The 18640-nt window shown below is 36.9% G+C and overlaps 2 protein-coding genes across 2 annotated transcripts in view; one reads left to right on the forward strand and one right to left on the reverse strand.

The window, feature by feature from the left end:
* Positions 1–3114: 3114 nt before the first annotated feature.
* Positions 3115–10580, reverse strand: LOC134792819 (sorting nexin-29-like). The gene is made up of 11 exons (XM_063764201.1): positions 10370–10580; positions 10005–10171; positions 9010–9137; positions 8781–8922; positions 7369–7475; positions 6016–6745; positions 5771–5891; positions 5215–5391; positions 4556–4696; positions 3531–3658; positions 3115–3263 (listed from the first exon to the last, which is right to left on the reverse strand). The coding sequence occupies exons 1-11, from the start codon at positions 10370–10372 to the stop codon at positions 3173–3175; spliced, it is 1935 nt and encodes a 644-aa protein (XP_063620271.1). The 5' UTR covers positions 10373–10580; the 3' UTR covers positions 3115–3172.
* Positions 10581–11348: 768 nt separating this feature from the next.
* LOC134792823 (cyclin-dependent kinase 11B) overlaps positions 11349–18640 on the forward strand; it is a 29889-nt gene continuing 22597 nt past the window's right edge. Inside the window, exons 1-7 of the mRNA XM_063764214.1 lie at positions 11349–11593; positions 12030–12185; positions 12467–13287; positions 13485–13709; positions 13849–14062; positions 14301–14472; positions 15180–15362. Coding sequence (XP_063620284.1) covers positions 11511–11593; positions 12030–12185; positions 12467–13287; positions 13485–13709; positions 13849–14062; positions 14301–14472; positions 15180–15362 — 1854 coding nt within the window. The 5' untranslated portion in view covers positions 11349–11510. The remainder of the gene's footprint in view (positions 11594–12029; positions 12186–12466; positions 13288–13484; positions 13710–13848; positions 14063–14300; positions 14473–15179; positions 15363–18640) is intronic.

Consider the following 18640-nt stretch of genomic DNA (forward strand, 5'->3'; position numbering starts at 1 on the left):
GTACCTACGTAACTTTTATAAAAACCTAAATGTTTTAAAATTATGCCTGTGTTTATATCACCTTGTATTATCGTAGTTTCTATAAACGAATATGTCATTTAGCCTATTTCTAGCTGGTATATCAACTCTTACAAAAATGAATGAAATCCCACCAAAAACATTTCATGTAAAGTGTTGCCAAGACTAGGCGCATAAAGCTTTTACACTTAAAAGATATCAGATCCCGTAGTAGGTACCAAGACTTTAACTCTGTCGGTCCTAACTTTATAAGCTCTAACTGTATAAAGCCAACATCTTGGTCAAACAGTACGGCTTGGCCGTTTCGTTGCAGTGACATAAACACTCCCTCGGTGGACTTGTTGTGCAAAGTAGTAACACAGGTCTTTCAAATTCTGAAAGTGTCATAACGGGATTGTCCATATGACAGCAACGAAACGGCCAAGCCGTACTGTTTGACCGGCTGAGCCGTAATGTTGGCTTTATACAGTTAGAGCTTATAAAGTTAGGACCGACAGAGTTAAAGTCTTGGTACCTACTACGGGATCTGATATCTTTTAAGTGTAAAAGCTTTATGCGCCTAGTCTTGGCAACACTTTACATGAAATGTTTTTGGTGGGATCAATATTAGCACGAGCGGTTAAACAACAACTTTGCCCCCTTGTAAAACAAATAACTATTTATTACCAGGCTTATATGGTCCACTTCTGTTTATAATCTTCAGTTGCACATATTGTTGCACCGAAGTTGTGTAGGTATATTCTAAATTTCACTCAATTGCAATTTTAAAGTAGGGAGGTCAAGTGTAACTTGTAACATCAGACAGGGGGTTTTCAGGGTTCGTGAAGCTTAAAAACCCGGCCAAGTTTGTGTCGGGCAACGCATAGTGGAGGGACCCGACAGGGAAGCGCTTTCGTGTTGTGTGTCAAAAGAATTGCGCCATTACTTGAATACTAAATTATATTTGTATTGGTCAATCAAATGCAACAATATATTCATAGGAATAATACTTTATTCGCAAGGATTTCTTAAAATATTTCAAATAAACCGGTCAAATGCGTTATATAACAGGTTAAACCTGCAATCACCAACAAATACTGTTGTTAAAAGTAGATGCAAGCGCTATTACAGGTATAAACAACGTGACTGGGCAAATCATTAATAATTAAGTACAGGAGGAATTACTAGATATTAATCATTATATGATTATTGATGCTTTAAAATAATATAAAGTCATAGTTATTATTTCCTAAAATAATATATTTTTCACCTTAATGATATTTTCTAGAATAAAAACTTTTAATACATATTGATAATTCATAACTGACAAATAAAACGTTCCAGTAAATATTCTTCACATAACATTTCTCTTCATTTATACTGACTAAAAATATCACAGACATCATTCTTGAAACACATAATAATATGTATGCGATTAGGTACTTGGAATTATAGAACAGTGAGTACTTATACCTACTACGTACAACTTTCAAAGCGTCCAAAAAATATTGCCGAAAAAAAAATCTAAGTACCTAAAATTAATCGGGGATAAAGAAACGAGATGTACGATGAAGTCAGGAATATCGATTCTTTTGTTTTACAATTTGTATATCAAGATTTGCAGCTACACAGAATAAATTTACTGAAACCCAAGATAATGCCCAACGCCATATGCCGTTCGTTTTAGTTGAACAAAGTAAGATCGATTAACAGCAACACTTAACTGACCATCATTGGACCTTACATGTATAGGTACAATAAGGTTTATGAAATGAATTGTCAGACAATAGTAGGTACAGTCAACCAATCTGAATCCTAGGCTACTATAGAACCTTGTCGCTGTAACTACTAGATACATGACATACCTATTACCTACATCACTCAATAAGAACTGTCGTAGAAGATAAACAAATTCATTCATTCTAGTATGGTTCTATAGTGGCCTAGGAATTAAATGGGTTGACTTGAACAGTAAGCTGAAGAGATAAGTTTAACAGTAAAAATATAATTCCATATTTACTTAAATATGATCTTTTCGTATGTTTCTACTAAACGGAATCGTATAAAATTAAATCCTAATACTTTATACGTCTCAATCCATTTTAAAGCTAGATTACGTCTCATATGTACTTTTAAATGTATATAAAGTACAAAATATTAAAATAAATAATACTACTCTAATACTTAACACTAAGTGCATTTTACTGAAAATATTTCATTTTGTAATATTATATTATATTTAATTAGATCCTATCATGAGAAGAGACGTGATGGGTTGAATTTTGTAGTTTCTTGCTACAGTTGCTACAGCCAACTACAGCCTAAAATTCATTGAGTGAGATTCAGTCTAAGAAAAAAAACGTGCCCCCTTGTTTGACAGTTGACGTCAACTTATGACAACTACAGTTACTGCCTACGGAGCCGTACAGCGCCATCTACATTGGAGGTCAAATTGGAAGCACGAATTTGTCTCAGATTTCACAGATTAATGCCAATCAATGAATCTTAATTACACGTAAAATTAGCATAAGCTAATTATAATAATGTAATTGTCTGCCGCACCCCAAGAGAGCGTTCCTGGAGTGATTCTTACTCGTCGTCCTATCCGTCGCATACTTAATTGCACATAGATACGTTTCCAATGTTATCTAGCATAGTATAAAACTGATTGCATTGAGGTGTAATACCAATGCCACATAAATGCTACACATTATATTAGACTAAAGAAAAATCAGGTAATTCCACTTTTTGACACAAATTTCCTATAATTACAGTATTAAACAAAAACATACCTACTCCTTTTTTTTGAAGTGAAAACTTCTTTAGCGGCGCTGTGCACTTTTTGTGATGAGGAAAACATGTTAAACTCGCGACAGGTAAGATTCGTAAGACGTAAGACGAACACGTGACCTGATCGAAAAACTGTTACAATGTCATTGAGTTTACACTTCTGCCGGCACTCCTGGAGTGCAACCCGTTGTTTTTTTTTTTCAAACAATAAGCTGCCCGAAAATTTGCTTGCCATGTTTAGACAACACCTAAATTAACTAGGTGCGTGAAAAAACTGTATTAAAAGTTATGTCCAACTTTCATGATAAGTGCCTTTAAACAAGTTTTTTTCAGTTTTTTATGCAACCGTGTCTAAAGGTAATAATAGTGGCTATTTACTTGGCAATCAGAGAGCGTCGTAGGTGGAAGTGGACTCGTTGGAATGTTGACGATTTAGCATGTGACTCGATCCGTTCGATCTCGAGGACGATGAAGTACTGAAAGGAAACCAAATGATTTAGTACATACAGACCAGTGTTAGTAGGTATATTACGCCTAACAACGACTCAATTAAAGAACTTGAAACTTAATTTAAGGCTCATTTAGACGGTGCGAGAACTCGCATGCGAGTTTCCTTACATTGCGGTATTTAATTGGTCGGCTGAATTGGACGTAACCAATAGTCCTCAATGTAACTAAAATCGCATACGAGTTCACGCGCCATCTAAACTAGCCCTAATTAAAAGGTTACATGTATCGCTTACCCAAAGAATGGCAAGATGGTGATTAGCTGCGCTCGACTGGTGCACTCCCTCAACTCCGGTTGGACCAGCAAAATGTGCCGCAAATACGCCTGCAGCGCCACTCGCCGGCTCTCCACGAGATGTGCGTCCTATTAACCAATCAAAGAAAATAAAGCTGCATAGTTTAGGGCCATTTGCACCATACCACGATACCACTAATCCGGGGTTAACCGGTTAAACCGTTAACCCAGTGTCGAATTGTACTGGTAACCAAGGTAACTCCAGGTTTAACCCAGGTTAGTGGAATGGTGCAAGTGGCCCTTAGCAGAATTATAGCTGCAGGAACTTATAGTCATTATTATTATTATCCCAGGAAAAATCTTAATAGCGCGATTCAGAATATTTGCTGCAGGGAACAGAGCCATCTAGCGACGAATTTGGTACCTAAATAAAATTGTAGGTGTCTGGGGTCACTCTCCCAGGAAAAATCTTAATAGCGCGATTCAGAAATTTTGCTGCAGGGAATAGCGTCATCTAGCGACGAATTCGTTAACTAAATAAAATTGTAGGAGTCTGGCTGGGGTCATTATTCCGGGAAAAATCTTAATAGCGCGATTCAGGATTTTTGCTGCAGGGAACAGCGTCATCTAGCCACAAATTTGGTAACTAAATAAAATTGTAGGAGTCTGGGTTCATTATCCCGGGAAAAATCTTAATAGCGCGATTCAGGATTTTTGCTGCAGGGAACAGCGTCATCTAGCGACAAATTTGGTAACTAAATAAAATTGTAGGGGTCTGGGGTCATTATCACAGGAAAAATCTTAATACGCGCGATTCAGCATTTTTGGTGCAAAGAACAGCGTCATCTAGCGACGAATTTGGTAACTAAATAAAATTGTAGGACTTGGGGTCATTACTCATTATCACAGGAAATATCTTAACAGCGCGATTCAGAATTTTTGTTGCAGGGAACAGGGCTATCTAGCGAGGAATTAGGTAACTGAATAAATGTGTATATGTAAAACTGTATACAAAACTGTACGTACCCGTTTTCGCAGAGTTTTCTTTGGAGGAAAATTATATGACGCTATGTCTGGATGTAATTTCTTTAGCTGCATGTGGAGCTCGTGGAACTTAGCATATCGGTGATATACATTCCATTCTTCATGACCAATTTTGAGAAATATCTGTAAATTGATCACATCAATCAACATATACCAGTTGCAAAGCTTAAAAAGTCATAAAAATCTGTCTCTTGCCTCTAAGGATTTTTTTGCAAGTTATAGTTATATAGTTAAGTTATAGTTATATCAAAGACATATGTAACTTCGTATAAGATGAATAAAGTCTAAGGAAAAAACGTGCCTCGGAAATCAAGAAAAAGTCATTCTCGGATAGATGGCGCACACACCTTTGGCCTATGGTCGGCTAGATGGCGTGACGACACCGTTTCATATTTAACATATATATCAGTGAATGAACATGGGTCAAAATGATACAAAAATAATAAAATCATTTATCCATATATATACATTTTTTTGATAATTTTATACGTTTTCATTTTGAGTTTTAGTCGTGTGTCGATAGATGGCAGTAAATTTACTGTGACTACAAAATTTACTATGACAGGACCCCTCTATACTATCTATTCTCTTTGGTTATATGCAATACGGGTTTTCAATAAATTATGTTTATATATAATCACCTGATAGACGTGGTATGATTGAGTTTTCTTCCCGACCAGAAACGCGGTGGGGATATAAGCCTTCACATTAGTCTCAGGATGGTCGAGTATCTCGAGTTCTGATCTGCTCTCTAATTCTTGCAAGCGTTTTTGTAGATGTTGATTGAATTCCATCAGCTCTGCGTGCATTTCAGCAACCTATTGTAAATATAGCCATAAGAGTAGGACCATGAAGTCCATGAATTATATTAATATAAGTATGTATGAATTATATTAGCGCAAAACAGCGTAGCTACCGAATTTAGAATGGGACAGGATAGAGTATGCATAGCATATTTTTGGCGAGGAAATCGCATAAAACAGGGCCCGCTGGATGATAACCCCACTACGGGTCGGGTTTCTTTGTTTAATACTTTCTTACCATTCGAATTATTACAATAACTAACGAATAGAGTCTGTGCGGACAGAAAGTCGTAGAATGTATTGGTTCCCATATAATCCACGGCTCTTCTCTTTTCGCACAGACTCTACCCTAATACACTTAAGAGATGTGTAAAATGATAAATAATAGACATACTTGGACCAGTTTTTTCTCATACTGTTCAGCTTCCTGTTCCTCGCCGTTGTTTTTCAAAGCAACCCCCATTTCAACAGCAGACATATACTGTCTTAATTGTTCTTTAAGACGATCGTTCTCTCTGAAAAAGCGGAAATTATATTTTATAATAACTTATCGTTTAATATATTTTTTGATGGAGGATATTCAATTTTGGTAACAGTTTTCAGAGTATAGATATATTATGTGTTCGAAGTCATGCTTACTTGCTTAGATCCAGAATGATTTTCTCTAATTTAAGTATTTTTTCCTTGCTTGTCTGCTCAATATGATTACACTTTAATTGTAAATTCAAATATTCCTTTTCTCTTATTTCTAAAATGGAGTGAGATTTGTCCTCAGGTACACTTTCATCTTCAGTAAAACAGAGTTCCAGACAAGAAGTGCTCCCGTCAATGCTGCCCGCTACTTCCTCACTGTCACTTTCTGATATCTTTAAATTGTTAATACTTGATACAGATATATCATCTTTAGCTACATTGTTTGTATCTATGCTGTTAGATGATGAAAATATTTCTTTAGCACACTCTGACAATTTTGAAAGGATTTGCGAAGGACTGTCTATGCCCTTCACACTATCTGGGAAGAAATGTCGTATGCTATTCTTATATTCAGAGCTGGTCGGTTCACTAGTGGAAGCTTGATGAAGAGTTTTAGGATCCGGAGAGTTCAGGCATGTAGCGGGCGCGCTTTTCCATAAAGAGTCATCTTTCATACTTGGCGACCGTAACAGTTTTCTGTCATCTTTGGTTTTATTTTTCGAATCATTTTTGTCAAATGATATGACTTGGCGCAGCGGCTTCCTCTTTAGATTGGAAGGCTTTACAGGAGCCGGCAAGGATATGACTAGTTCTGCTTTATTTGATTGATTTGCTTGCTGAGTTTCATTTAATTCCGCTCTGTCAATTGATAGTGCAAACAAAATTGTTGATAATCCTAAAAAAATATGCAACTTTAAGAATGTAGGTATTGAAGGTATTAGAATAGAGCCTATCGTTTATTATCGTTTAATAAACGGAAGCAAACAGACAGGTAATATATTTTTATAAAATTTTTAATACCACCATTTTTGTACTGTATGGGATGAACGAAAACCGGCCAAGTGCGAGTCGGACTCGCGCACGAAGGGTTCCGTACCATAATGCAAAAAAACGGCAAAAAAAGACGGTCGTTGCTTAACTTCGGTCAAAAATCACGTTTGTTGTATGGGAGCCCCACTTAAATCTTTATTTTATTCTGTTTTTAGTATTTGTTGTTATAGCGGCAACATAAATACATCATCTGTGAAAATTTCAACTGTCTAGCTATCACGGTTCGTGAGATACAGCCCGGTGACAGACGGACGGACGGACGGACGGACGGACAGCGGGGTCTTAGTAATAGGGTCCCGTTTTACCCTTTGGGTACGGAACCCTAAAAACTAAAAAATATATTTGAGCTCTTTTACAGCTGAGTTGCAGACAGACAAGAGAAATAATAGTGAAAATACACAGGAGTTCCCTTTTAGTTGCTAACTTATGAAACTTGGATGGAATTAAATATTGTAAGGAATTAATTACCTGAAGCCATGTTAGGTAACTGATATGCTAATTCATTGTTCCTGACTAATGCACCTTCTTCATAATACTCCATCAGAAGACCATGTGCTACCCAGCTTTGGAGATATCTGTCAATTTGGTAATATTTGTACTTCAATTACATAATAATTTACTACTCTGGCAAATATTAATAATAACAAAATTTAAGCCAGAATAAAACATAATCTGATTGATGGGATAATAAATATAAGATAGTTTGGATGTGAGTCAGCGCCCCAGCTTGCTATCTGCTTCTCTGGAAACTGGTTTAGGTTATACTTAGTGTAGAATTGTAGACAATGTAGATATCTTAAAGTAATAAAAAAAATATAAGGATTCATATTAGATGACATCATAATAAGTTGATATTAATAAGAAAATATTTAAAATTAACATATGTAAGTAATAGAACGGTGTACTTTCGTTTGGGCCAAATACCTTTCGCCAAATTTCACTTCCCAAGAAACTTATCGCAATAGTTTCATTTCCCAAAGGTACCTTTAACACTTCGCATATAATTTATTTGGTCAAATTATCATTTGGCAAGATTTTACGTTGTCAAATGTTATTAGGACAAAAACTTATTTAGCAAACGTTTTGGTTGGACTCCAAGCAAAGGGGGGGGGGGGTTAGATTTTTTTTGACAAAGTGGTGTCACTAATATGACACTATTTTTAAATGATTGTAATGTGTAGATCACGTCAAAATAAGCATCTTTTATTGAAAAATATTTTCTCAATAATAAAAAATGGCCGAGTTAGACGCCTGTAAAGACTGATGTTTTAAAGGGAGCTGGGACTTGGAAAATTTTCATCGAGAGTGGTGTCATTATGACATATATTTTAAATGATTGTAACGTATAGAACACGTCAAAATAGGATACTTTTACTTGGAAAACTTTTTTCTAAAATTAAAAATGGCGGAGATAGAGCGTTTAACATAACACTCTTTAAAGGCAGGTCGGTGTAGGTACGACGACGAGCGAAGCGAGGAGGAGTGTTAGGTAGAACTGCGACCTTACAGTGCGCGAGCCGAGCGAGCGAAGCGAGCGTGCCGCGGCAGCGGCCGGCGAAGCGCCAGACCCGACTTTTTTATAATAAAGTCCCAGCTCCCTTTATGCAAGTAAGTTATGCTTAATGATATAATGATACATTTGACTAAATAATACTTGGTAAAATTAAACTTGTCCAAGTAATTATTTGCTAAACAATAACTTGCCAAAAAAGACTATTGCTAACTGAAAAATTGCGATAAGTTGTTTTGCCAAAGATTTTTTTGGGAAACATAGTTTGGGATGTGATAGTTTGGGAAACGTTTTTGGCCCATTCGTTAGTAAACCAATAGAACATATAACTTGTAAACAATAAGGTCCAATAAAACTTTAAATAGCAAACCTTTCAAGTGATCTTTCATTCAAAGCAGCTCTAATGAAGGCCCTGAAGTACCCAAGTGGAGTGTTAATATTTGATAGAATTTTAAATCTCTCTTTCTCATGTTTAGTGAGGTGAAGACATGTGTAACTCCACAATGAATTTCCTGAAATAAGAAAAGGATCAATGTAAGAATAACATCAAAATAAATACCTGTGATATATCATATAATGTAGTATCATAAGGTACACACCAATGTTGACAATATTAAATGTAAAATTTAACCCAGCAGTCACGAGGGTTTGTAAAGCAGAGTTAGATAAGTTGGTTCTTATACCGTGACTGAGGACTTTTTCCCACTTTTCACAAAGCTGTACTATTCTGTAAAAAAGAGAGTAATAAATTTTTTGGATTTAGTTTCATTGATTACAATAACTCAAACACAATTGTGTTTCTATTAAACATGAGTTCATAATGTGTTTACCAAAATAGGTGGGACTGATAATGCTGTAACTCAATATCTTCAATGCAAGCAGACTGTACTTGTATCCTATACAAAACTTTGTACATTGTTGAGTTGAGACCTGTTATCGGTCTTAATTTTATTGAGTCCATTTAGTTCCAAAAATTACTCAGCTTTTTATTAACCTTTTGACCGCCGTAGTCTGATATACAAGACAAACAAAATCGGACAAATAAGATTAATAAGACTGATAAATAAGACAAAACTTCGTATAACTTCGTGCCCCCCGGCGACACGAGCATGCTCGATGACAAATTCTATGGCGCTCAAAAGGTTAAATATACATGTTTGTAAGTGTGTTAGGGTAATAACATGCAACCTGCATTTCATATAAGTACTTTTTGGAACACATTTGCAGAAGACGCTGGTTCATTTCTAGTCCTGGGCACCAGAGGCTTTGGTCACTTTTTCTTCCGTTTGTTTTTCAGATTACTATTGAATCAATTAAATGTTGATGAAATAAGACTCAAATAAGAATGTAACTATAAACATTTGTGTTCATCATCACCGACTATCTCCATCTCACTCTAATGTAAATACGTCTCTTTCTTCCTTTTCTCAAATTGTGTATAAATACTGTTACTTTTGTAAATAAATTATCATTCTTGTACATACTACAAAGCGTTTCACTTCTACAATACTACAAACCTTCTGATACACCAATAAACAGAGCATTGCTATACATTTTTTGGAATTCACCTATACAGAAAAAAATAAACAATCACCTTATATCATCTTCTGTAGCGAGTTCAGCTTTACCTCCAAATCGGTTTTGACAATTTTGAATGCATGTCTGCAGCTCTTGTGATACAAGTTTAGATGTTTCTATCCGCTTCTTTAGTTCCTCTTTGGTGTCCATAGCATTAGCAATTGTACTTAATATTTTACTGTTCTGTAATTGAGATTTAGGCAAGTTATTAGACACTTATTGCTGGTTAACTTCTTTAGCAGGTAATAAAAGTGTCTGTTAAAGAAATGGACATAAATGTTTTCAAGCAGTTCTAGTGTAGCTCTATTGCACTAAATACCATCTATAACATCGAATAATTAAATAATAGTATAATTTGAATGTAAATTTTATCAAGCTTACCATTGTTTCAAACGAGTTCCCAGTTTATAGGCCTCATACAATCGTAAATATAAAAACACGACGTTATACGTTATTTACTCCCTTAACATCATTAATACGTCGATCAAATCATAATTAGAATAAATTTACTTTTATATAAAAATAAATAGTATTTGTATTCTGCCTTACAATAATAAACTGCCCATATTTTGTCCGACTGTCCATGACTTCTGTCTCGCTCATCTGTCAAATTGTCAATCTTATTTTATGGCTGTGTTCAAAATAAAACAAGACGATTTTTTTTATTGATATCCTCTATAAACGTTGCGATAATCGTAGGTGATTTGTAATATAGCCGTTTACATTCGCGTGCGAGCCACGAGCCGAGCCGAATGTAATTGGTGGGCTCGTGGCTGGTCTCGCAGCTCGGCACACGCCCGCCGGGCTCGCGTGGAGGAGCGGTTTTTTGGGCACGAGTCAAAGGGGAACGTGCGGGCGGAACGTACGCTTGCTGTTTAAATTCGCGTTCGGCTGTTATTCGGTTACAAACCTTATACCGTGCCGATTGTGTTTAAAATCGATTAGCTCGACGGGCTTACGAGCTGTGGCCGAGACACGAGACGAGCCACGAGGCGAGAATGTAATCATTAGCTCGATGAGCTTACGAGCTCGATGCAAGAACGAGACGAGCCGCGAGCCGAGCCACGAGCTGCGAATGTAAATCTAATAATAGTTTCGCAGATCTGCGAAATCAACTCATGCCATTAATTGCAAGATTTGTAAAAGCCTAACTATCGACATGACCGACGAGGACGCAGCTGCATTTAGAACGAGAAAGTAGTTCCTCTCATATAGCATTATTCCCTCACTAGTCCGTTCAATCGTCTGTTATTCTGTCTGTATTGTTGGTAGGCATGCTTCACTCGTTCGAGCGTGCGCATAGAGTCTCCTTATTTTTTTTTTATAATATTCTCTTTTCTTCGAATCATACGAATGGAATGACATACAGAATAAAATGGCGTCGAGTCTTTTTGGTTGAGTTGAAGTCTCCGTTACGTTGCTGTATTTTACGTATACGAAAAGCGTGTGTGTTAAAATTTGTGACTGTGCTTATAAAACTTTAGTCTAAACATTACTGTGATATTAAACGTGAAACCTCATTATGAGTAATTACGATGACGAACAATGTGAAGATGGAGAATTAGCGCGTAGCCCTGTCCAAGACGACGAAGACATGGATTTCAGGTATTTATCTATAATACGATTACGATACGATAATAATACGATTCAATACCAACATTGACGTTGTATGTATAACTTAAACTTTTACTTTTTGCCATTAAGTAGTGTTACAATTTTACTGCCACATGACTCACACATTCAGAACCACACCACGCAACGAGTAATTTCTGTAATCTTACAGTGTACATAATAATCTGCGTTTGATTCTAATTACAACGCAAAATTGTAATGAAATCAAGTTGACTACCTGTAATCATAATCATGTATTTGGGTAACATCTTTTCTATGATAATGTTTGATCAGGCATTGTGCAATTAACAAATCAACAATTTTTAGTGCCAGGATAAAGAATTAATAATAGCTTCGATTCTATATTAAATAACGGTAATGTAATTTAGTCCATGTTATAGAAATGTTACCTAAAGTCGTTTAATTTTAGTTTGTCTGATGAGGACCGTGACAATGCTGATTCTTTAGTGATCAAGCCTCCCCAAGCTGTGATTCGGCCATCTCATAGAGACAGGAGAGGCCATAAGAGATCTGTCAAAGACAGATACAAAGAAAGTTCAAGAAAAGATAAGAAACATATTTATAGGTAAGCAGTACTATCTAAATTTGTCAATTATCCTTAATATGACCAAAATCCTGAATATATTATCCAGAACTACAAAAAATCCTGTCAATTGTATAAATGATGGTCTCCAGAACATTAACCCCTTGAGTCCCAAGGACCTTAACTTATATTTGGAATTGAATTTTGATTGTCATGGCCGATGCAATGACTTGTAAGGGGGACACAAGAGGTTAATAGTTGTATAAAAAAAACAAGTGTTAAAGTAATACAACTAATTCTAAACCTTTCTTCCATTATAACAGGGACCGTGAAAAGTCTGATAAACCTACTAGAGAAAATGCTAAAGCTGTTGAACGCGATGATGTGTCCAAAGATTATCATAGAGATAAACAGTACTACAGGGAGAAAGATTCTTATCGGGACAAAGAAGTAAGAGATAAGGAACTTGTTCGGGATAAAGAAGCGTATAGAGAAAAAGATCCTTACCGAGAGAAGGAAGGTTATAGAGAGAAAGAATCTTATAGGGAAAAAGACCCTTACAGGGAAAAAGAAGCCTACAGAGAGAAGGAAGCCTATAGAGATAAAGAACAGTACAGAGAAAAAGAGGCATACAGAGAGAAAGAAGTGTACAGAGACAAGGAAGCCTACAGAGAAAAGGAAGGATATAGGGAAAAAGAAACATATAGAGAAAAAGAGTCTTACAAAGATAGAGAACACTACAGAGACAGGGAAATGTTCAGAGACCCGTCTTATAGAGAAGCAGCAAGACCAAGAGAAGCATACAGAGACAAAGAGCCGCAGAGAGATAGAGATGGCTATGCAAACCGTGAAAGGCAATTTAAGGGTTCCGAAACTGAAAGGAAACATCAAGATAACGAAAGAATAGAATCTAGATTGAGATTGTTAGCAGAAGATGGACATGCAAACCATAACAATGAAAAAGAAAATAGGTCGTCTGGGGATAAAGCCTTAGAAGATTTAAGAAGTAGACTACTAAGTAAAAGAATGCAGAGTAATGATCAAAAAAGACAGAGTGATTATACTGAGAAGGAGTCCAAATCTGAGAGACAACCTGCTCTTGATAAACACCAACAAGAAAGAAGAAACAAGTTACTAGAAGCAGGTAAGTAACAACAAACATGAACATCTGTAACTGTACCCTTTTCAAGCAAATAAATGATTTATGATCTGATATTAAACTTTTAAGCTTGATGAAAACAGATATCATAAGTTTATGCATGTTAAACAGTGTTTAGGAGGTTTTATTTACTTTTCTAAAATCAAGTTAGATTTATGTTGAATTGAATGTTTCCTTTTTAGAAAGAGAAATGGAAAAAAGAAAAACGGAATCACGCAATGAATTGGAAGCAAGACGCGAAGAGCGTCGTCGTCGCGGTAAAAAACGCTCTGCGTCTTCTGAAGAACCTTCTAGCAAAAAAAATAAATCTACACATTCTCCACACTATGGGGATGTTGTCACAGTGTCTGATGCTAGTGATGTGGACCTGAAGAGTGAGGCAGAATCTAATTCAGATCAAGAAGAAGGTAAGTTATACACTTTTTCACAGGTTTTTTGACGTGCCTGCCTATATTACTTGAAAAAATATAGGCACATCAAATAACCATAATTTCTTATTTCTTCAACAAGATGTGCAATATGTAACAAACTGTTTTCAAATTTTAGGAGAGCATTCAAATAGTGAAACGGATGACGGTAGTTCTAGTACAGATTCAAACTCTGATGCTGATTCAAAATCTGAGGAAGGTGATGAAAATGAAGAGGATAGGAAAACAGACAAGGAAGAAGAGCAAAAAACTGAAAATGTTAAACAAAAATCACAATCACCACCTGTCCGCAAATCGAATCATGGGACTCCATCGTCAAATGATTCTAGAAGGTAAGTCTATTAGAATTACCTACACTGCTACAGTTTCATGCTAAATAAGAATAACTTAAAATAGGAATTTCAGTTCAAACACTTTTGGGTGTCTATGTACAATGTTCTTCAGTCTTATGTTTTTTAACTTCATAAAGAGTTTTTTAAAACATCAACCTGACCACAGTCTTACAACATAAACCTGCCACTATATACAGAACATACAAATCTTTTATCTAATGTTAACATTTTATTGTAGGTCACTCTCTAGATCCAAAAGTAGAAGCCGGTCTCACTCTTTCTCGCCTCCTCCACCTGGCGAAAATGGGAAACCAGCGGAAGAAGCACAACCATCTAAGGAAGATGAGGAGCAAGTTCGTCTTAGGGAAGAGGTTATTAATGCTCTGCCACCATATTTCCCTGCACTACAGGTAATTATCTTGACAAACTTTACTACCTAGCTAAAATAAAGTGGTAATATTTATCACATTATTTAAGCTTGGTAGCTTTTGCCAGATGTAATAGGGGGTATTACTGCAACGTTCTGCCAACAGAGTGCAGCGCTAGCGCCTCTAGTAAACCATAGAGTAACTTATACCTACATACTGTGCCTTAAACTCTTTTTTGACAAATTTTCATAAAATATGACATTGATGCATCAAGGCAGTTTGTTAACTAGGGCCTACCGGGAAAGGCTTAAATCAAAATTTAGTTATCTACCTCTTTATCGCTCGACTATGCAAGAGTGATAGAGAGGTAGACCCCCAGATTATGATGAATTGTGGTAGTGGCGCCCCCTAGGCAGAGTTTCGCGTAATATTCCCTATTGAATGGTGTTTTTTGACAGCAATATTGAAGTCGCTAACAACCCTAATTGTGTAATTGTAACAACCCTAAAAGTGTACATTAATACAACAGCTAGAGTTCAATGCGATGATTTATTAGTTGATAATATCATATGAGTAAGTTAAACGAATTTATCATTTTTTAAGTTCAAAATATAACATAACTAGAATAAAAATTATTAAATGTGCTTTGACATTGTTTTGTTGTTTATCCTTATTATTTTCTGCATGTTGTATTTATTTATTTTTCTGAAATATGTATTGCAAAAATTATTAACTAAGATTATTTACAGGGGTGTCGATCAGTTGAGGAGTTTCAATGTCTGAATAGAATAGAGGAAGGCACATATGGAGTTGTTTACAGAGCTCGAGACAAAACAAGTGATGAAATAGTTGCTTTGAAGCGACTAAAGATGGAAAAGGAAAAGGAAGGCTTCCCTATAACCTCTCTGAGAGAGATCAACACATTACTTAAGGTAGGATCACAATTTCATATTATTCTATTAGAGTAAGCTCACTTGAGCCATCTCAATGCATCACTGCTGGCTGTTAGAAGGTATTTCGTTTAAATGTGTCATTCTACAGAAAAGGGACCAATGCACCTTGCGATTAAGTGTGAAATAGGGCCTAATCGCAAAGTGTACTTAGGTCACTTTTCACACTAAATCGCAAGACGCACTAAAGGTCTTTTTCATGAGAATGACACAAATATTAGTTTGCAATGAGGCAGCTTGTTTGAGCCGCAAGCTGTGAAGCACTCGATGGCTCATGTGTTGAATTCAATATATTAATGCCTTGTATTTTATTCCTACAGGCCCGGCACCTCTTACCTGCAAGAGGGTTGTGCTAGAGGTGTGACCCAATTGCAAGGGTTAACAACTTCGATACACGGGCGGGCCTAAGTATCTTATAAGGGATTTATTCCAGGGGATCAACCCTCCAATGCTCCCTCAGTTAATTATGTACGAACGCAATGTTCACTGATGAGTAATTATCAAAAAAGCTTAGCTACATTTATTGAGCTGCAAAGTTATTTAAGATGGCGATACAATTTCCATGATAGTTTAATTGAAGTGCATAGGAAGATCATCTATCATCACATCTGTTCAGGTAACACTTTAAGACCAACTACACCGAATATTTTAATTATATTGACGCGGCGTTTACGTAGCAAACCGTAAATCAACAACGCGACATACAATACGTGTCACTGCGTGAACGCAGCGTCGACCTTCGGTATGGTGGGCCCTTTAGTTATTAAGTATAATATTATGATTAATCATCGTGAGCGTAATACCTTACGTTTACCGCAGAAGTTACGGATTCTCCACACTTTAACAAGTTTATATGTATGTTATTTGGAGTACTGTAACTGCTGTGTTGGCGAATTAAATAGATATGTGTTAATCTGTTTGTCTACCAGTGCAAACATTGTAATTGTACTCAATAGTAACGAACATGTTAGCCAACAGACGGACATATTCGTCACAAAAATGTTTACCTTGGTGGAATTGTAGAAGTGTAAACGATAAGAAACAAAATATGGTAATGTGGACAATAGGATTTTTACTCTTAAGAGCGCTCTTACAAGAAAAGTCGAAATAATGCAAAATTGATGATACTAGTCGACAAAATTTAGGACTTTGCGCTCATTATTAGAAACAATGAGTACCTGTTCCAGGAAAAGCGTCTTCTTATCTTTATAAATATCGTTGTAAATATTAGAAAAAGGACTTATTAAATTAGTAATGATTTTTTTTCTGATGGTCGTTTCCGAAAAACCCCGTGAAGCACTGAATGGCGAGCTCTTATTTGGAAATGTTGAGAATTTTACTCTGCTAAACCTGGCTATTTTGTATTACTAATACCCTGTACTTTAGGCATATCAAACTATATTTTTCCTACATACCTTTGAGAAAGAGAAAATCAAAGTAAAACGAACTCGATTTTCTCTCCGAAACAAGTGTCAATTCCTACGAAAATCTACTTAATATCCAAGTCATTTTCATACTCAAGCAATCTGCAACGTTTGCTTATACTGTTGGTATACATTAGTGTTTATGAAATTCTACTATAATTTTTTGGCAATTTTTTGAAAACTACTCTATATTACCGATGACGCGCGCTGCGCCAGCTCAGTGCCGCGGCAGAGCTTGTAGAGGTAGGACGTGTGTCGGTCGGCTCCGCACATTTTCAACGGCGACGACGAGGTTTTTTATCATTGTGTGCGGCGGGCGCCGTGTAAAACGCTATACTGTGTGCGTGTAAACCGCAACGAGAGACTTTGATCCTAGCACTGTTTTTATAGTATTATAATTTATAATGGTACAGTTTAATAAACTACCGGACAGGATTAAAAATATTTGAAACGACCTGACATTCTATATGTATTTATTTGACTCAAGATAGTACTCAGGGTCTGATGATGGAGCCGGAAGGTGGTCACCGGTACCAATCAACCATGCAACTAAACCACTTCGTGTTTGGGCTCGTTTGATTCGGCTCAACAAGATCTTTGACTTAAGATAGTACTCAGGGTCTGATGATGGAGCCGGAAGGTGGTCACCAGTACCAATCAACAATGAAACTAAACCACTTCGTGTTTAGGCTCGTTTTATACGTCACAACAAGATCTTTGACTTAAGATAGTACTCAGGGTCTGATGATGGAGCCGGAAGGTGGTCACCGGTACCAATCAACCATGCAACTAAACCACTTCGTGTTTGGGCTCGTTTGATTCGTCTCAACAAGATCTTTGGCACAAGATAGTACTCAGGGTCTGATGATGGAGCCGGCAGGTGGTCACCGGTATCAATCAACCATGCAACTAAACCACTTCGTGTTTAGGCTCGTTTGATTCGTCTCAACAAGATCTTTGACACAAGATAGTACTCAGGGTCTGATGATGGAGCCGGCAGGTGGTCACCGGTACCAATCAACCATGCCACTAAACCACTTCGTGTTTAGGCTAGTTTTATTCGTTTCTATAAGATCTTTGACACAAGATAGTACTCAGGGTCTGATGTTGGAGCCGGAAGGTGGTCACCGGTACCAATCAACCATGCAACTAAACCACTTCGTGTTTAGGCTCGTTTGATTCGTCTCAACAAGACCTTGGACACGAGATAGTACTCAGGATCTGATGATGGAGCTGGAAGGTGGCCACGGGTACCAGTCTACCATGTAACTGAACCACTTCGTGTTTGGGCTCGTTTGATTTGTCGCAACAAGATCTTTGACACAAGGTAGTACTGAGGGTCTGATGATGGATCCGGAAGGTGGTGACCGGTACCAATCAACCATGCAACTAAACCACTTCGTGTTTGGCTTCGTTCGATTCGTCGCAACGAGATCTTTGACACAAGTTAGTACTCAGGGTCTGATGATGGAGCTGGACTGTGGCCACGGGTACCAGTCTACCATGTAACTGAACCACTTCGTGTTTGGGCTCGTTTGATTTGTCGCAACAAGATCTTTGACACAAGGTAGTACTGAGGGTCTGATGATGGATCCGGAAGGTGGTCACCGGTACCAATCAACCATGCAACTAAACCACTTCGTGTTTGGGCTCGTTTGATTCGTCTCAACAAGATCTTTGGCACAAGATAATACTCAGGGTCTGATGATGAAGCCGGAAGGTGGTCACCGGTATCAATCAACCATGCAACTAAACCACTTCGTGTTTAGGCTCGTTTGATTCGTCTCAACAAGATCTTTGACACAAGATAGTACTCAGGGTCTGATGATGGAGCCG

This window comes from Cydia splendana, chromosome 8 (assembly GCF_910591565.1).
Source record: "Cydia splendana chromosome 8, ilCydSple1.2, whole genome shotgun sequence".
Classification (NCBI taxonomy): domain Eukaryota; kingdom Metazoa; phylum Arthropoda; class Insecta; order Lepidoptera; family Tortricidae; genus Cydia; species Cydia splendana.